The sequence below is a fragment of the Triturus cristatus genome, chromosome 12 (genome assembly GCF_964204655.1).
Source record: "Triturus cristatus chromosome 12, aTriCri1.1, whole genome shotgun sequence".
Classification (NCBI taxonomy): Eukaryota; Metazoa; Chordata; class Amphibia; order Caudata; family Salamandridae; genus Triturus; species Triturus cristatus.
The window spans coordinates 561,261,552-561,280,228 of record NC_140595.1 but is presented as its reverse complement, the minus strand read 5'-3'; the positions used below and the strand labels follow the sequence as shown (position 1 = coordinate 561,280,228).

General features: G+C 45.0%; 1 protein-coding gene across 4 annotated transcripts in view; it reads right to left on the bottom strand.

Annotated features, from left to right (window-relative positions):
- The window catches only part of RPGRIP1L (RPGRIP1 like), a 673,080-nt gene that overhangs the window by 233,763 nt on the left and 420,640 nt on the right, over positions 1 to 18,677 (bottom strand). For all 4 annotated transcript variants that reach the window (XM_085639033.1, XM_085639032.1, XM_085639035.1 and 1 more), the window contains exon 20: positions 7,951 to 8,013. In XM_085639033.1, coding sequence (XP_085495159.1) covers positions 7,951 to 8,013 — 63 coding nt within the window. The remainder of the gene's footprint in view (positions 1 to 7,950; positions 8,014 to 18,677) is intronic.

Below are 18,677 nucleotides of genomic sequence, written 5' to 3'. Positions count from 1 at the left end.
GAGAGCTGCAGCTGCTACAGGCGCCGGGGAGGAGGGAGGGCGATATGAATGTCAGCAGCCCTACATGCCAAGAACAGATGCATACTGGTAAGTAGCATATTCAGTTCGAGGCATGTGGGCTGCTGAATTCATATCTGTGCATAGAATGTACAGCAGTGCCCTCTATTAGCGGCGGCTACCAGTGCCAGCTGCAGCGGTCTGAAAAAGGGTTTTGAGAACAGCCTGTCCTACAGCTGCCTGCTGTTTTGATTGCACATCTACACAATAGTGTTTGGTAAATGTATGTGTAGTGGACCAGGTGGCTGCTCTACATATGTCATGCAAAGGAATGTTTCCTAGGAAAGCCATTGAGGCCCCTAACTTACGTGTTGAGTGGGCTCGTGGGGGAATCGTTAAAGTGCGTTTAGCCTTTTGATAGCAAATTTGAATACATTTAACGATCCATCTGGCTATTCCTGCTTTGGAGATAGCGTTACCTTTGTGGTGTGGGGCAAAGGCAACGAAAAGTTGTTGTGTTTTCCTAAAGGGTTTGGTCCTGTCGATATAATACATGAGGGCCCTTTTGACATCTAGTGTATGGAGTGCCCTTTCTGCGACAGTTTGTGGGTTTTGGAAGAAAACGGGCAGTTCAATGGTTTGATTCATGTGGAACTGCGATACCACCTTTGGCATGAATTTGGGGTTGGTACGTAGTACGACCCTGTTGGCGTGAACCTGTATAAATGGCTCTTGAACGGTTAGTGCCTGGAGTTCACTAACTCTTCTCAAAGAAGTGATCGCTACTAGGAAAGCTACTTTCCAGGTAAGGAATTGAATCTCGCATGAGTGTAGAGGTTCAAAGGGTGGACCCATCAGGCGTGTGAGGACCAAGTTGAGGTTCCACATCGGAGCCGGTGGGTGGCTTGGTGGAATGACTCGTTTGAGTCCTTCCAAGAATGCTTTGATGGCAGGCACTCTGAATAGGGAGAGGTGCTGCCTGGTTTGCAGATAGGCTGATATTGCTGTCAAATGGACACGTATAGAGGTGTACGCTAGATTGCATCGGTATAGGTGTAAGAGGTAACAAATGATGTTTTGGATGGATGCGTCCAGCGGGTTAATGTCATTATTACTGCAATAAATGACGAACCTTTTCCATTTGGCTGCATAGCAAGCTCTTGTAGTGGGTCTCCTGGCTTCCTTGATGATGTCCATACAGTCAGGTGGCAGGTTGAGGTAGCCAAACTCTAGGACTTCAGGAGCCAGATTGCCAGGTTCAGCTGTTGCGGATCTGGGTGCTGAATCTCTCCATGGTTCTGCGTCAAATGCGCGGGTTTGATCCGCAGCCTTTGATGCGGCACCACGGAAAGTTCGAGGAAGGTGGTGTACCATGGCTGGCGTGCCCACGTAGGAGCAACTAGGACGAGTGTCAGGGAGTGTTGTCTGAGTTTGCGAGCCACCAGCGGTATCAACGGCGCTGGGGGAAAAGCGTACGCAAATCTGCCGGACCAGTTGATCCATATCGCATTGCCCTGCGACTGCGGATGTGGGAACCTGGCGGCAAAGCTTTGGCATTTTGCGTTTTCGCTTGTGGCGAAGAGGTCTATCTCCGGATGACCCCACTGCTGGAAGTACGGTTGGAGTACTGATGGGTGTAACTCCCACTCGTGCATCTGGTGGCTGTGTCTGCTGAGCAGATCCGCCATCTGGTTGTCCTTGCCCGGGAGGTGCTCTGCCATGAGGAACATGTTCCTCTGAATGGCCCACTTCCACATGCTCTGAGCCAGATGAGACAACTGTGGAGAGTGTGTTCCTCCCTGCTTCTGTATGTAGTACATGGCAGTCATGTTGTCCGTCCGGATCAACACGACTTTGTTGCACAGATGTACTTTGAATGCCTTCATGGCCAGGAAGATTGCCATCAGTTCCAGAAGGTTGATGTGCATCTTCTTCTGTTGTGTCGTCCATAGTCCCTGCACTGTGTAGTGGAGTACATGAGCTCCCCATCCCTGGAGAGACGCGTCCGCTGTCAGTACTATTTGTGGAACAGGCTCTTGGAACGGTCGGCCCTTGCAAAGGTTTTGAGGATTCCACCAATGCAGAGAGTTGTATGCCCGACCGCTCACCAACACTAGGTCTTTCAACTGTCCTTGAGCCTGATTCCACTGACGTGCTAAGCACTCCTGAAGCGGGCGCATATGTAGTCTCGCGTGTGGGACTATGAAAATGCAGGAGGCCATCATGCCTATCAACTGCATGAACACTCGTGCTGGAAGTGAGTGTTGGGGTTTGAACCTGGAGATCAGCATTTGCATGCTGTTGATCCTCACTAAATTTGGCTGAGCTGTGGCCGCCAGAGTGTCTATAGTCGCACCTAGGTACTGTTGTACGTGTGCGGGCTGGAGATGGGATTTTGGGTAATTTAGTGAGAACCCCAGACTGTGAAGGAGGTGAATGGTGCGGGACATGTGGCTGGCACATTGCTGGGCTGACTTCGCTTGAACGAGCCAGTCGTCCAGGTAAGGGTAGACGTGTATGTGCTGCCTCCGTAGATGTGCCGCCACCGTAGCTAGGCACTTTGTAAACACCCTTGGTGCCGTTGTCACGCCGAAGGGAAGGACTCTGAATTGGTAGTGCTGTCCTTGAACAGTGAACCTGAGGTATTTTTTGTGTGATGGGTGAATGGGTATGTGGAAATACGCATCCTTGAGGTCCAGTGTGGCTAGAAAGTCTCCCTGCTTGAGCAGCGGGAGGACTTGCTGGAGAGTGAGCATGTGAAAATGCTCGGAAAGAATGTATCTGTTTAGGGGTCTCAGGTCCAATATAGGTCTGAGTGACCCGTCTTTCTTCGGTATTAAAAAGTACAGGGAGTACACCCCCGTACCTTGCTCGTGGACGGGTACGACCTCTATTGCGCCTTTTAGAAGCATGCCTTGCACCTCCTGCTGTAAGAGCGTTAAGTGCTCTGAGGACATAGGACGGTTTCTTGGAGGAATTGTGGGTGGAGTGGAGGTTAGCTCTAGACAGTAACCGTATTTGACAAGATCTTTGACCCACCTGTCCGTGGTGATGGAGTTCCACGTGGACAGGAACCTTTGTAGCCTTCCCCCGACAGGTGTTATGTGGTCAGGAGGAAGGGAGAGGGCGTCACTGCTTGTTCTTGGGGGAGGACCTGGTGTTGCCGTAGCCGCGTCCTCTTCCCTTTGTACTGGAGCCACGATATCCACCCCGGGTGTTTTTATCGTAGGTGGTTTGTGTATTGCCCTTGTTGTATGTCTGCTGTGACCCCTGTCCTCTACCTGCTCCTCTATTTCCGGGGCGACGAAAGGAGCTGCTCCGAAAGGACTGAGTCTGGAGAGCCCCCATGGACTTTGCGGTGTCCGTGTCCTTTTTTATTTTCTCAAGGTTGGTGTCAACCTCCGGTCCGAATAAATAGTCGGGGTTGACAGGCTGGTTGAGTATATTATTTTGCACCTCAGGTTTGAATCCGGAGATTCGCAACCAGGCATGTCGTCGCAGCATGACGCTTGTGTTAATGGCCCTGGCAGCCGTGTCTGCGACATCTAGTGCACACTTGATGGAAGCATTTGTGAGTAACTGTCCCTCTCTGATAAGAATTTCTGCACCTTCTTTGTACTGGTCAGGGAGATGTTGGAGTAGTTGCTCCAATGTGTCATAGTGCGCTCTATCGTAGCGAGCGAGGAGCGCTTGAGTGTTGGCTATGCGCCATATGTTGGCAGCCTGGGCGGCAACTCGCTTGCCGGAGGTCTCTAGCACCTTGGACTCTTTGTCCGGGGGAGGAGCGTCACCTGTCGTCTGCGAGTGTGCCCTCTTGCGAGCATTCGCTACGACAATGGAGTCAAGTGGTAATTGGCCTCTGATGTAAGTAGGGTCCCCAGGCGCCGATCTGTATTTCTTATCGATCCTGGGGTTTATCACTCGTGCCCTGGTGGGTTCTTTGAAGATGTCCTTGGCTGGTTTGAGGACCCCTTTCAACATGGGCAGAGTTTTTACATGTCTTTCTGAGGATGCGAAGGTGTCCATAAGAAAGTCGTCCTCGATGGTGTCAGAGTGAAGCTGCACTCTATGATTATTTGCGGCACGTTCGATAAGAGCGTTGAACGCTGCAGTGTCCTCTGTGGGAGATGTTTTCGCCCCATAGAGTTGTGGGTCCTGTGCATCTAGAGGAGCACCTGGATCTACAGGGTCGCCCCAAGTTTGATCAGGGTCCTGTTGGTAATCAGGGTCTATGTCTCCGTGGTAGGGGACTTGGTCATCCATGTAATCCCCCAACACATCCGTGTCGGAGTGTGTGGGAGAGTATGATTGTGGATCTTGGTAGGGCGATTGGTAAGATTCGCTTAGGAGAGGTTCTGAGTCCACAGGCAGCTTCCTTTTTAGCGGGATCCGGAAAGGGTCCAAAGGTGGCTCCGAAGTTATACTCCGTTCGTGGATAACCATCCTGCCAGTGATGGCGTCGATGACATGGGACGGAGACGCCTCAGCAGGTGTAGTTGTGGTGTGGGCGACCCGTGTCCTGAGTTGGAATATTTTTGGGATCGTGGACGGAGGCAGGCCAAAAGTAATGTTGGCTGGCGCCGAAGAGGCTGCTGGAGCTTTTATTGGGCCGGAGCCCGACGTGTCCTGGAGGACCGTTTTGGTTTTGCTGCTTTGTGCTGCACCAGGTCGCACTTGGAGCGTCTTTGAGGCTTTCGCGCCGACCAGGTCTGTCGAGGCGGTCGTCGACTTTTTCGGCGCCGGCGGGTCATCGAGTCGAGGGGCGGGAATGGCCGTCGACGTCTTCGATGCATGAGGCTTCGGTGTTGCCGTGGAAGCGATGTGAGACGCAGCCGGCAGTGTGACCTTTGGTGTCGGAGTCGATGGCGTCGACGCCGGGAACCGATCAGGTTTGTTGGCACCGAAGGCCTTTTTCCGCATGCAGACTCCGACGTCGGCCGCTTCAAGTTCGGCACCGAAGTCTGGCTTGGTGCGCTCGGTGCCGACGCGCTTCGCTGGCGTCGAAGGTGTGGAAGGCCTCGATCCGACCAGCGCCACTTTTGGTTTCGGTTTCGATTGAACCAGTGCAGCTTTCGGTTTCGGTTTGGAAGAAGGGAAACCAGCCGGTTTAGGTAATAATGGCTGCCGCTGAACGTCCGAGGCCGGGCCCGAGGGCGGGGCCGAAGAACTGCGGGATAGGTCTCGGGTAAGGCCCGAAGGCGATCCCTCGACCGGAGCCATAGACTGTGGCACTGGGCTCTCTTCAGTCTGAACGGGTAGGCCTTGCTCGTCATTGGAGCTACTCTCTTCGGCCCCTAAGGCCTCATCGTAGTCTCCTACCTCGGTGTCGTCTTCATCTCTGCGAAAGAGTGATTCGTCGACGTCGTTCGATCCGGAGTCATGTTCGGAAACGGGACTGGAGGGTAGGATCTCCAATTCTTCGACATCTTCGGTCTCGGCGTTGAAGATGTCTGCCGGGGCCGGTGCCGCGTGCTGCGCTTCGAGTCGTGCCACTCGTCGAGTCCGTAGAGTCTTCTTGGAACGGAACCGGGCACAGGCCATGCATGTCGATTCGTCGTGATCCGGCGAAAGGCATTTGTTGCACACCGGATGGACGTCGATGTGGGGATATTTCGCATTGCATACCGGACATCTTTTGAACGGTGTCCTCGATTCCATCGTCGATGTCGTCGATGGGCAGGTAAGAAGCGAAAAGTCGGTGCTGAAAGTTGTTAAACTAACAAAGGAGTATCGAAACCGATCGAGAAAACAGTACCGACGCGAACTAAAGGCCTTTTGGCCTCGATAAAGTTTTTCCTAACTTGAGCTAAGATAGCACATCCGAACCCAATGGCGGAAAAAAACAATCTGAGGATGGAGAGGATGCCCATGCGCACTGTAGTCCAGGGGAGGAGTCACCTATCCCAGGATACCTCGAAGACTCTTCCAGGACAACAACGTGCAAACATCCGGACCCAACACTAGGCGGCGATCTATGCACAGATATGAATTCAGCAGCCCACATGCCTCGAACATATATATATATACACATGACACACACGATTTTCTTCTGCCGAAGTAACCGGAGGGGACACAGCGAGGATACCAGAAGAAGAGCTTTATTAAAAGCGATGGCATGATGGGTTTCGGCGTGAATGCCTTTCTCAAATGCCATGTAACAAACAGTCTCTCACCAGCCGCTTTAAATGTTCACATTGCTCTAGCGTTAGTAGCGATAGACCTACTGAGCCGCATTGATTGGTGAGATCTCACTGTAGTCTGCGTTGGCAAACTACAGGTACCAGCATGCACTTCCCTGGCATGCTAGGTGAGTACTCATCACAGCTAAATCCCATAGTGAGTGGTGGAAGCTGGATAAATGAAGAGCGTTGAAAGCAACTGTCTGGTGTGAAAACGATGCTGCTGCTAAAATAATAACTCCTCCTTGGTCCCCAACGCCCAGCTGCATGAACCCAATGTCCCAAATGCACTAAAGCATTGATACCGTGATCTGATCTCTCCGTGTAGTCACGGACTGCAACTGCAGCGGTGCAATGATGTCGTGGATATATATATATTCACTGGAAAATCCAAAGGTTACAGGGACGTTATAGTGAGGAAATGGAATTTAAAAAAAACATTGAATTTCACTGAAAAAAACAAAGGTTACAGAGACATTATAGGTTCAGTATGTTGGATTTCAATTCTGCAGAAGGGAGAGGCAAGTCCAAAATATCAGCAGCTTTTCTTATCACCACGTGATAGGAAGTGACCTCAGGAGGTGCCAAACATTTAGGAGAAAATAACTCCTACTCAGGTGAGGTATCCAGACCACTGGCCACCTCTAAACCCTCAAAGTCTGGATGCAATCCTATAATGTCTCCTTTTTCAATACTCTCATGGCCCTCTCTAGATCTTTCTTCCTCCAGCAACCTCTGAGCTTCCTTACAGGAGCTGATCCTCTGCATTGGCAGCACCAAAGGTGGCGCCGGCGACTTCAGTACTGGCGCTGAAGGTTGATCAGAAGGCGGTAGAGTCTGAAAAGACTACTCCGGACAACACGGTGTTGGCTCAGATCCAGATGGCGCCGGAGAAGGTACTTGCGGCATCAAAGAGTCACACCCTCCCTTTAGTGGCAATGGTGTTGGCTGTCTCGGTGCCGGCCAGGCCACCGGAGTAATGGGCATAAAAGGCATGCCCATTCTGTTGAAAATGAGCCGGAAATCCATCAAGAAAACAAGCTAGTGGACCAATGGGGCCCACAGGTGCACTAGATGGAGACGCAGCACTCGTAAAAATGCTTAACATAGCATTCAGAAATGAGGAAGGATCAGATCCAGAAACAGAGAATGCAGGATACTCTGTTTGGTTCAAGGGCACTGGCGCTGGATGTTGTGGAGGTACCTCCAAATCAGGCTCCGGTAGAAGCTGTTCTGTTGGAGTCATGAGCCTCAGAGCCAGGAACAAAGGTGGAGACATACTCAGAGATGGAGTCGGTGACAACTTCTCTCTATCTTCCCAAGGCTTTGGAACTGAAGACGCGGACCCCGGGGAACCACTTATAGAAGAACGACATGATTTGAAGCCAGACTTCCTAGGCGGAGACATTCTCACCAAGAACAAAATTGCAGCTACAGATAATAGAAGACATCTCCCAGAAATTGAGAGCCTGGAAAAAAAGTTACGCGTCGACGGTGTGGAAAAAAGGGAACGGACGTCAGCACGCCGGCGAGGCCTTCTTATGGCTCGGATGACGTCATCGGAGTCGTATGCTGAGCCGTGGCATTATGACGTCCTTGCCAACGTGGGAGAGCTATGGAGTAAGGTTTCTGTGGAATGCTGCACACAGGGTATATTCAAAAGGTGAGGAATCCACAGGCAGATGAATCTATCAGAATTTTGACTCTCCTCCAATGATCCAAATTAAAAAAATTATCCTATAAAATTCTTAAAACACACCACATCAATACAAACCTCAGGAACATCTTCTTCCATGTTTTGCAGTGGTTCTTTGACTTCAACTACATCAACAGGATTCTAAATTGTACATAAAACAGTAAGAATGTAGTGTGAAAATATTGTAAAACATTTTTTAATCCACTGTACATTTTATCATTTACTTAAATATTAATTTTTCCAGAGGAACTTTGAAGGTTTAGTGTTACAGTGCAAATGTCAAATAATGGTTTTCTAGACAAGCATTCATTGTATGGTAACTATTTTTGTCTTACCCTTCTAATGTCAATGACACAGTACCACAGATTTTCCCATTTTCTTTAATGTAAAATAGTATATTATTGAAATGTAACATTTAATAAGAACGGTTACAATTATTATTCACCAAATCCTAGCAAAGCATTCATATGGCATAAGCAAGATTGAAGAATAACTGTTCTGTATCGTTTTCAGTTGCCTTTATACAATACGTCATAATACTCATTAGGCGCAAAAGCACTATTGTGCATGGGTAGCAAGCTACTTCGTAGGTTGTGCTTGGTTGGAAAAGTGTGGGATTGTAGTGCGGCCAAAGTGGGAGATGTTTTGGTGGTGTGCATGGTGACCAGAGCAGTGGTTCTATGTTGCTGTGTTGCAGTGTGTAATGGAATGAAAAGGAATGAGCAACCAAATGTTTTTAGCTTTGCAGTTTTTCTTTCTTTTTTAGAAGGGTATGGTGTTCAAGTAAGGTATAGGTAAAAAGAGTTTAGGTATCATGCTTTATGAGGAGTATCTTGGTCTTCACATGTTACTGTGATTGGGTAGCTACACCTGCTTCAAGTGGATCAAAGAAAAGTCAATGACAGCGGTGTCCACTAGTTTTATGATTGAGATTTTGTTGCTGGCTCTTGACTAGTGAATGCTTATCTGAGGTAGAAAATCTAGGTCTTCCTTAATTGCAGGATGTTTCTCGTCTTTGAAGGGAAGAAAATCCCATATGTTGCTAAGGTTTCAAAGATGCAAGCCTTCTTCTGGAAGGCTTGGTTAGCAGCACTGCCAGTCAGGAACAAAAGTTTTTGTTTTCCTTAGGTGCATATTTCTGAAGTGTTACTTGAATGAAATTTGAAACTGTGCTGTAGATGGCCATGCGGATAATACCGTGTGATGAAGGAGGAGCTTCTAACCACAGGTAGCTGGTGAAGCACTTGTAGGGTTGGCTTTATATGTCACATAGGTCACATAAATATGCTTTATTGCCCCAGCACTTAAAACTCTTTGAGAAAATCAATGTAAATTATTTTTATGTGTTATAGGTGGGACATGATAAGAGTGATGGATGCCTCTAGTTTCTGGCGGAAAACTAAAATATGGACCGTATATCAAAGAATTTTGCAGTGTGGAAAGGGCTCCTTGTCTCTTGGTTTACTTGGGGGATAATTAATAGGTAGGAGCCTATGCTAAATTTTACATTTTGTACAATTAAATGGTAGTGGGCAGATTATCTGTCACCAGATTGTTGTAAGCTAGTAGATATTCCATTCTCCATGGGTTAGGATCTCAATTTGCGATGTGTCAAGTTCAGCTTACTGCTCAACAGCTTGGAGGCAAGAGTTTAAACCTAAAGTGTCTACTTATTGCAGTTTGGATATACCACCTACGATGTATTGAAAGGGAACATAACACGGATGAAGAATTACATTATTTCTTATAGAATAATTAGGTAAATTGCAGATTCCCTGTACTCCCACATAATAGTTTACTTCACTTGTCATATCCTGTAGGGATGTGGATGTTGTTACATCTATCCAATTATCAAATGGACAAATGAGATTAGATAATCATGTAATTGGATTATTTGTAATTAAACCACCATAGCCGGGATGGGCTCCTACGTTTGTGAATATCTGTCTATGTGAATATGCAAAATATGTTCGGAAAAACTGTATAGGATACGGAACTACACATTTTATTTTCGTATCGATGTGTCTCCAAATTTTCTTTGGGCTCTCTTTCCCTTTCACTGTACTATCTCAAGTTTTCCTGACTTTTGTGGGGCTCCGTGGTATTAATTCTTGTGATGGAGGTTGTGAATCTAGACTCAACTGTCTGAACCGTTTGGGATCCATCAACATGTTCATGTCACACCACAGGGCATTCTCTGTCCTCCGGAAATCTCATGGTCAGATTATACATAACGTCTCTTTTGTTTTGTATTATGGATACTGATAGTTCGATTAGGCGAATTTCTGATCTCCTCAATTATATCACATTGACTTTTGAAATATAGATTTCTTGGGTTGGAAGATTACTTGTCTCTACCTTTCTTTGAAATCCCCCTTCTCTGTGACTTACACCGACTAGATTGTTAGTCTGAACAACCAATTGATTTCTACGTTTTGGAAATATTGCATCATTGGTTTAGTACTAAGAACTCTCTAAGCCCTCATGGGCAACTTACAGATATGTTAAATATGGTATTTTCACTATTGACTTTTGGACTTGTATATTGCATGGTCCTGGGACAGTGCTTGTTCTACTCCAGTTCGGTAAGGTAATCATTCTTATTTACAAAAAAGGGGGTTGGCATGGTTGATTTCCACCGTTCCAAGATGGTAGCCATGCTTGCAATGCATCATATTCTACTGATAACCAATTGGAATTTTTGCACTGTGCCACAATTGTCAAATGGTTATATACAGTTTGGTTTCTTTTACCGTACATTTGGTTCCCTATGAATACATGTGATGATATGACTTTGTGTATTATAGGCATTACGCTGCTGCTGTACATGTATAAAGGCTTCACTTGGATGTAATCTGTATACAATTTCAATCATGATTTGTTACATTGTGGAGGATCCCAAACAGACTGTACTCTCATGATCTTATTATTTTGCCATAGTGACTTAGTTTTAATAAGGCCATTGTCTCGCATCATATGCATCACCTAATTTTAAATGAACACGTGGCCGCCTCACTCGCATTTTAAACACCATCTACTTCACACCGACTATGGGACCTTTTTGCCTTTGTACACTTATTACGGCATTTTCTATTCTAACGTTTACTTAATTGTCTATATGGCTAGTTTAATGATTTACGACTCTGAACAAGTTCTACATCCAGGACCTTAGCTCTCTAATAGTTTTACCCCACTTCAATATGGCAGACTTACTTGTTGTGCATACATCATCCATTTCAAACAAACATGTGACTACGTCATGTTAGTTTTCCCGGGCCTTCAAAAGACTTTGAACAGCAAGACTTGGCTTGCTTTCTTGAACCGGACACCAGTACTCGGAGGGATTTCTCCGGGTTTGCATCTCTGCGGCACCCATCGAAATAAATAGGCATTGTATCTCATGGGGAACCGTACATCGTTCCCGGGCGGTTATTGGAGGGAATCCTTTAGGCTTATTGTCTGTGGTACTTTTTCAAGTGAGTGGCTAAATGCAACTGTGTGGGACCGCATACATTCTTTGGGTGATGTCGGTGTTATTTACACATGCCCAGACTCCAGGGATTTTTTTTTACTTTATATGAATAGGGATTTGTGCGCATTGTGTATCAATGTGTCATTCATCCTGAGTTCCTTCGAAGGATGTAGGTTGGAAGCGCCTACGCTTGGTGCTAATATATATTATGTGACAACTGTGCATAAAACGTATTTTCAGCTTGGTCGAGGGGGATGCCTTGGGTGTATCCACATGGCAACATCCTGGCACATAACATATTTTTATGCAACTAATTTACATCAATATGATGAATATGCTTTACACTTGTTTTTTGTATTGAACTTACATTGCGATTTTGACGTTCCATTTGCCCACAGGTGCTATGTATAGGGTGGATAGCCCCCTACCAAAATGGATACGGAACACTGATATCTATGACTCATACACAGATGGATTCCTGTAAACCTTGTTTCTAGAATACATATCTAACAATACTTAGTGCATATAGGTATGTACATCTACTTTACTCTCCTTTTTTAACCTAGTTAATTTCCCTGGATACGGCATTTCTTGCCACGTGCTGCCCTTCTTTTGGGGTGATTCCTTGTAGTTCATATACAAGAATGTTTTTTTCATATATATGGTTTTGTTTTTTTAGATGGTGCATTTAGAATCACATTGCGTCTGGGAAACACTGCTCATTAATTTGACTACAGGATTGGAATCTTCTAACACCAGTATTTTTCTGATGTGTGTTTATATCCAGGGTCCAGTAATGCCCTTGGCTCTTCTGTTCCACCTGTCTCTTCACATGTGGTTCTTTTACATCTTTGTCCCAAAATCAAACAAAACCTGTTTGAATGCAATTGCGCACTTTTCACAAGCCCAATATGGTGCTTAATACTTATGCAATGTTTTTTTTTAACCCTGGGCGTAGTTCACGAAGTAGCACTTCGCAAAGCGCAGTTCGCACTACGCGAGCTACGCGTAGCACTTCGCGAACTGCGTAGTACCTTGTTCGCACTGTGCCAGATGTCGTTTTCAATGATTGCACAGTACGGACAAGCAACCGGCACTGTGCAATCATTGAAAATGGCATCTTGCACAGTGCGAGCTGTAGTTTTCTGCTGCTCGAGTAGATTTTTACTCGAGCGGCAGCTTTCTCAACGCGAACTGGTAGTTTCCCATCGCGAGCGGTCGCGAGCATACGCGACCACTCGCAATGAGAAACCTGACCTCCTTGCGTTGGGAATCTCGCCGGGAGGTTTATTTTCCATGCTCGCGATCGCCAACTTGATGTTGCTGATCGCGAACAAGGAAAAAGTCTCGCCAGGATGTCATTTTGTTTGCTCGCGGTCGCCAACTTGACGTTGAGGACCGCGAGCAAGCAAAAAATGACCGCAGCACTACGCAACACTACGCTACGCGTGTTCGCACTGTGCTACGTGCAATTCGCTTAGAGCGAAGTAGCGCGAACTTCGCAAACTACGCGAGCGTAGCGTAGTGCTTTGCCCAGGCTTAGTTTTTTTAAGGCAATTATTACTAAATAATAAATGTCCATATTTCCTAAGAAAAATAACTTTCACATTGTTTAATATAAGCGATTTCCTAAGGTAAACCCAAAATTCCTTGAAAGAAGTACAAAAAACTGTTTTGATCATAGGAGCAAATCCAAAAAGCAAAATGGTAACAGTTCAACACACTGTCTTCTTTATTTTCTTATGCAACTTTTCAAGTCTTGATTGATTACACCAGCGTCAGATACTTCCCAATGCATTTCGGTGCGAACACCTTCCACAGGGGAACACTGCAACCATATATGTATAATCCATATGTTTCTAATATACATACAAATGAACAATGTAAATTATGTAGACTTTTAAGTACAAAATAGTACAAAATAGTGTCAGGTCAAATCACCAGGTTTTTTAAACGAAAGAACAATGAATCCATTTGCAAGCCATGTGATTCAGGTGTAACGCCACAAATCCTTAAAAGCACGCAGAATAAAAAATGAAATGTAGAGTGAAAAAGTGAACCGAAGGTGAACAATAAAGACACCCTGTGTGCAAGACTAATAAGAACAAAAGTCATGAGCTTGTGTGAGGGTTAAACACCACTAGGACGTTAAGGGTCAGTTAAAAAACGCATGCACAATGACCTCCCCTGCATGACGCAGGAGAACTCACCTACGTGGGTGCCAATGACGCAACTGTTTGACTGCTGCAGTGTATAGATAGAAAGAGTCCACGCTACAAATGGTAAATGAGAAAAGCCAGTGAACACGACTATGACATCTTCGCATATACTACTGTAAAAAATGTGCATCAACACCCAGCGAACACCTGTGGTAACACGCACCTACTTTCAACCGGTATACTGCTTGTATCCCTTTTCCTCCTATATTGATGGCGATACGTCAATATTCAAAATGAACTGCAAAGAACAGGTAAAAGTAACGATGTCAGCAATACCGCGATCAGCGTGTAGCCGAACAACACAAACGCATTTTCCAGATCCAAGAACATTAAGGAGGTTCTAGGAAAGAAAAATTCATCACTTACTGACACTGTACAGCAGGGTATGCGGAAATGCCACAACTGCGGTCACTGTGGGAATGTAATCGTTGGTGACAAATTCGCGCACCCACACACAGGAAAATTAATAAAGTTGAAGCACACATCAGATTGCAACACTAGTATGGTTATATATGCCATTAAGTGTCCCTGTGGGCTAGTATATGTTGGAAGAACCACAAGAAAAGTTAAAATGAGACTGACTGAACACAAAAGTATGATTCGTACTGCTAATACGAAGTAATGTTTAGCAGTACACTGGAGTGAAAAAAAGCATACCATACCACAATTGCGTTTCACCATACTAGAGCAGGTGTCAACGTTGCCGCATGTTGATCCTGCCAGGCATCTGGCACCAATGGAAACATTTTGGATATGTTTTTTTAAAAATCATGAGTCCTTGTGGGTTGAGTGATAAAATTGAATTTACTTGTTTCTTGTGAACAAAACTTTATTGTCTGTTTGGCTCAGAACATGCAACTGTTCGTTTTCATATATAATTTTTCTTACTTTGATACTTTTGTCTATTTGGGCATGTGATAGGTAATATTGTGTGCACCATTTTTTTTAAAAACATGCAGAACGTTATTGCACCTTTTTGAGACCGGTGAGGAAGCATACACAGAAGCAACACAAGGGGGGTTTATGTGTTTTTTATACAGATACGGTCTCAATGGAGACTTAGTTTCAGTACACTTGTCAGTTCGTTTTTTTACTCGTGCACTTCAGTTACATGGTCACATACGATCTATTTATGATCCACTCCCAATGCTCTTTCATCCTGAGTAAGCAGGTAGAATTAACATTCTCATGTCACGAAATCTTTATACCACGTAACAATACCTTTTATATAAGATTTAGCAACACTCCATATCTTATAGACATTAGTCATTAAAAGTTCATAGAGTCTATTTTATCGTTACGTGCACTCGTCTTTGAGATTCGCTTGTCTTTTTTTCAGGTCCTTTTTCAGACTTGCAACTCTGTTTTCTATGTTCAGCAGCGGCTGTCGTTACGTACACGTACATGTTAAATCGCAGAAACTGAGGTGTCTCGGGTTTAACGGCTCTGGAGGATAGAGGAAATATTTCCACACGAGTACCTTTCCTGGTGGTAAATGCATGAAAGTTTGGTTTGTTTGCCTAGGTCATTGTGTTGTTCGGCTACACGCTGATCGCGGTATTGCTGACATCGTTACTTTTACCTGTTCTTTGCAGTTCGTTTTGAATATTGACGTATCACCATCAATATAGGAGGAAAAGGGATACGAGCAGTATATCGGTTAAAAGTAGGTGCGTGTTACCACGGGTGTTCGCTGGGTGTTGATGGCCATTTTTTACAGTAGTATATGCGAAGATGTCATAGTCGTGTTCACTCGCTTTTCTCATTTACCATTTGTAGCATGGACTCTTTCTATCTAAACACTGCAGCAGTCATACAGTTGCGTCATTGGCACCCACGTAGGTGAGTTCTCCTGCATCATGCAGGAGAGGTAATTGAGCATGCGTTTTTGAAATGACCCTTAACGTCCTGGTGGCGTTTAAACCCTCACAGAAGCTCATGACTTTTGTTCTTATTAGTCTTGCACACAGGGTGTCTTTATTGTTCACCTTCGGTTCACTTTTTCACTCTACATTAAATTTTTTATTCTGCGTGTTTTTAAGGATTTGTGGCGTTACACCTGAATCACATTGCTTGCAAATGGATTCATTGTTCTTTCGTTTAAGAAACCTGGTGATTTGGCCTGACACTATTTTGTACTTAAAAGTCTACATAATTTACATTGCTCATTTGTATGTATATTAGAAACATATGGATTGTACATATATTCTTGCAGTTTTTCCCCTGATGAAGGTGTTTGCACCGAAATGCATTGGGAAGTATCTGACGCTGGTGTAATCAATCAAGACTTGGGAAAAGTTGCATAAGAAAATAAAGAAGAAGACAGTGTGTTGTACTGTTACCATTTTGCTTTTTGGATTTGCTCTTATGATCAAAACTGTTTTTTGTACTTCTTTCAAGGAATTTTGGGTTTACCTTAGGAAATCGCTTATATTAAACAATGTGAAAGTTATTTTTCTTAGGAAATATGGACAGTTATTATTTAGTAATCATTGCCTTAAAAAAACATTGCATAAGTATTAAGCACCATATTGGGCTTGTGAAAAGTGCGCCCTTGCGTTCAAACAGGTTTTGTTTGATTTTGGGACATTGTATTACTTGGCGGGGGCCAGTCAGGCTATGTCAGGGGCAGTACCACCTTAAGAAATTTTGTTTAACTCAAGTAAAAGTTGATTTAATTTGTTGATAACTTTTTTCAAAAATTTCTTTTACATCTTTGCTGGACCACAGTTACCAGCACATGATTAACACTATGGTCATATATACCAAGTAGACATCCCAATCCTTTTTGGATGGCCTGGTTCTACCAATGCCATTGGCTCTCTGTTTTCTAATTGTGCTCGGATTGGTGTGGACATTACTACCTGTTCATTTTCCTTTGCGTTTAGTCACCTTTTCATTCATCTTTCTCAAAAAAATTTTTGCCACTCCCTCTCCTTGCACTATGCAGGTCTTTTCTTCCTTTCATGTCTTTTCTTATGATTACGATTCATATTACTTTTTCTTTTCTTCTCCAATATGAATCAAGGTTACATCACGTTAATTATCATCTTTTGTTCATTGTTATGGTGGTGTAATATTGTTTTTCAAACTGTGTGTCACAGTGTTCAATATTCGTATATATATATGAATATATTTGTATTGTTTGCTTATATGGTATATGTATCTATTTAACGTACAGCCATGAAGAAGTCCATTGTCTAAAAGACGAAACGCGTTGGTTGGTTTTTATGAGCATTTATAAGAAGCACCAATAAAAGAAGAACACTACTGGATTGTTCAAGATTCATTGTCATTAGTTTTAAGATACTCATGTGTTTATTTTTTGTTTGTATGTGGTGCACCCTTGGTCTTTGCATTTGTATCTACTTATTGTAGGTTTCCAGCTTTAGCATGTCCTGCCGGTAGTCGATGTAGCTGTAACACGCTAGGACAAGTACTTGATGTGATCTAGAAGCAGGCTGAGGTACATACTGGAGAGGAGAGGTAAGATGATCGATCAGTGTCGAAGGCCTAATTTGAGGTTGACATTGGCGAATTTTAAAGGGGGAGAGGTAGGATGGTTGCTCTGATGCAAAGTTCCTTTAGACTGAGTAGGAGGGTGTTGAGATGGACTGAGTCTGACAGGTCAATCAGTAGCAGTGCAGCAAATCCATCTGTACACAGTTGTCTTCAGGTTATCCCAGAATGAGATCTGGAAAGGTTCAGTGCCTGAGTTGGGGAGGAAGATTAATTCATAGTTAAAGAATGGGTTGTTTCTTTTCATGAACTCAGAGATCTGAGAAATGGCTGCTATTTCAATAAGTCTTCCTGAGATCAAGCCAATAATGATCATGCAGTAGCTGGTTGGGGGCGCTGGATTTAGTTTCTTCTTGAAAAGTGGTTTAATATAAATGATATTGAGATCTGAAGGTGAGGTGTCTAAATTTATAGAATTGTTGAGGATGTTTTTTTGCTGAGTGCAGCAATTGTAGGGGTATACTTGAAGAAATAAACAGAGCAGTGGTCTATTGGGAAACTAGCAGAGCCACTTGCTTTGACGCACAAGTTACTACTTGTGTAACAATATATCTGTAAGAGACATTAGTTAGTGATAGATTCCTTACCTTAGAATATTCCCCAGGCGTCAGTGTGGATCCGGAAAGTTTTCTGCTTAGCAGTACCCTGCGCGCCAGTAGGTGGCGCCGTGCGGCTCCGCGCCCGTCACTGGCGCCGTGCGCGCCGGGACGACATCACAGAGGCTACTTAGGCGCCACCCATGCGCGCTGACGTCAGTTTTGTACACAACTTTCCGCGCCGAAACGCAGAGCCATGCGAGAAACTGACCTTTGGTAAATAAAACTAGGGCCCTAAAAGGGGATGACCTTAACCCTAGTAAGCAGGTCGCAGAACGGGGAGGATGGGTGGGGCGGTAAGGAATCTATCACTAACTAATGTCTCTTACAGATATATCGTTACACAAGTAGTAGCTTGTGCATCTGAAAGAGACAAGTTAGTGATAGATTCCTTACCTTAGAATAGATACCCCAGCAATACCAACCCCGGTGGTGGGTCTGTGAACAAGATTACACCAGAAAGTCACGGAGCACAGAACGGCCACAGAACGGCCACAGAACGGCCAAAGAAGCCGTCTCTCCGGACCTGACTCTCAAGGCAGTAGTGCTTGGTAAACGTGTGCAGCGAGGCCCACGTAGTTGCCTGACAAATTTCGGGTGGAGGACCATCCCCTGCTGCTGCGACAGAAGATCCTCCCAAAGAGGCAGACGGATCGGGCGGGGGGGGGGGGGGGGGGCGATGCTCATACGGAGTAGCTCGGGATACCATACTCTTTGAGCCCAGTCCGGAGCCACAAGAATAACTTGGGCCCGGTCGCGCCTGATCTTCTTCTGCACTCTGGGCAGAAGTGGTATAAGCAGAAAGGCGTACAACAGACCACAGCTCCACTCGAGATGAAAAGCGTCTCAGAGCGAGTGCCGCCTTGGAAATTCAAACGCGCAGAACTGATAACATTGTGCGTTCTCTTCGGTGGCGAATAGATCTAACCAAGACTCTCCCCATCGCAGAAAGAGACCTTGCGCCATGTCCAAGTTCAGATGCCACTCGTGAACCACCAT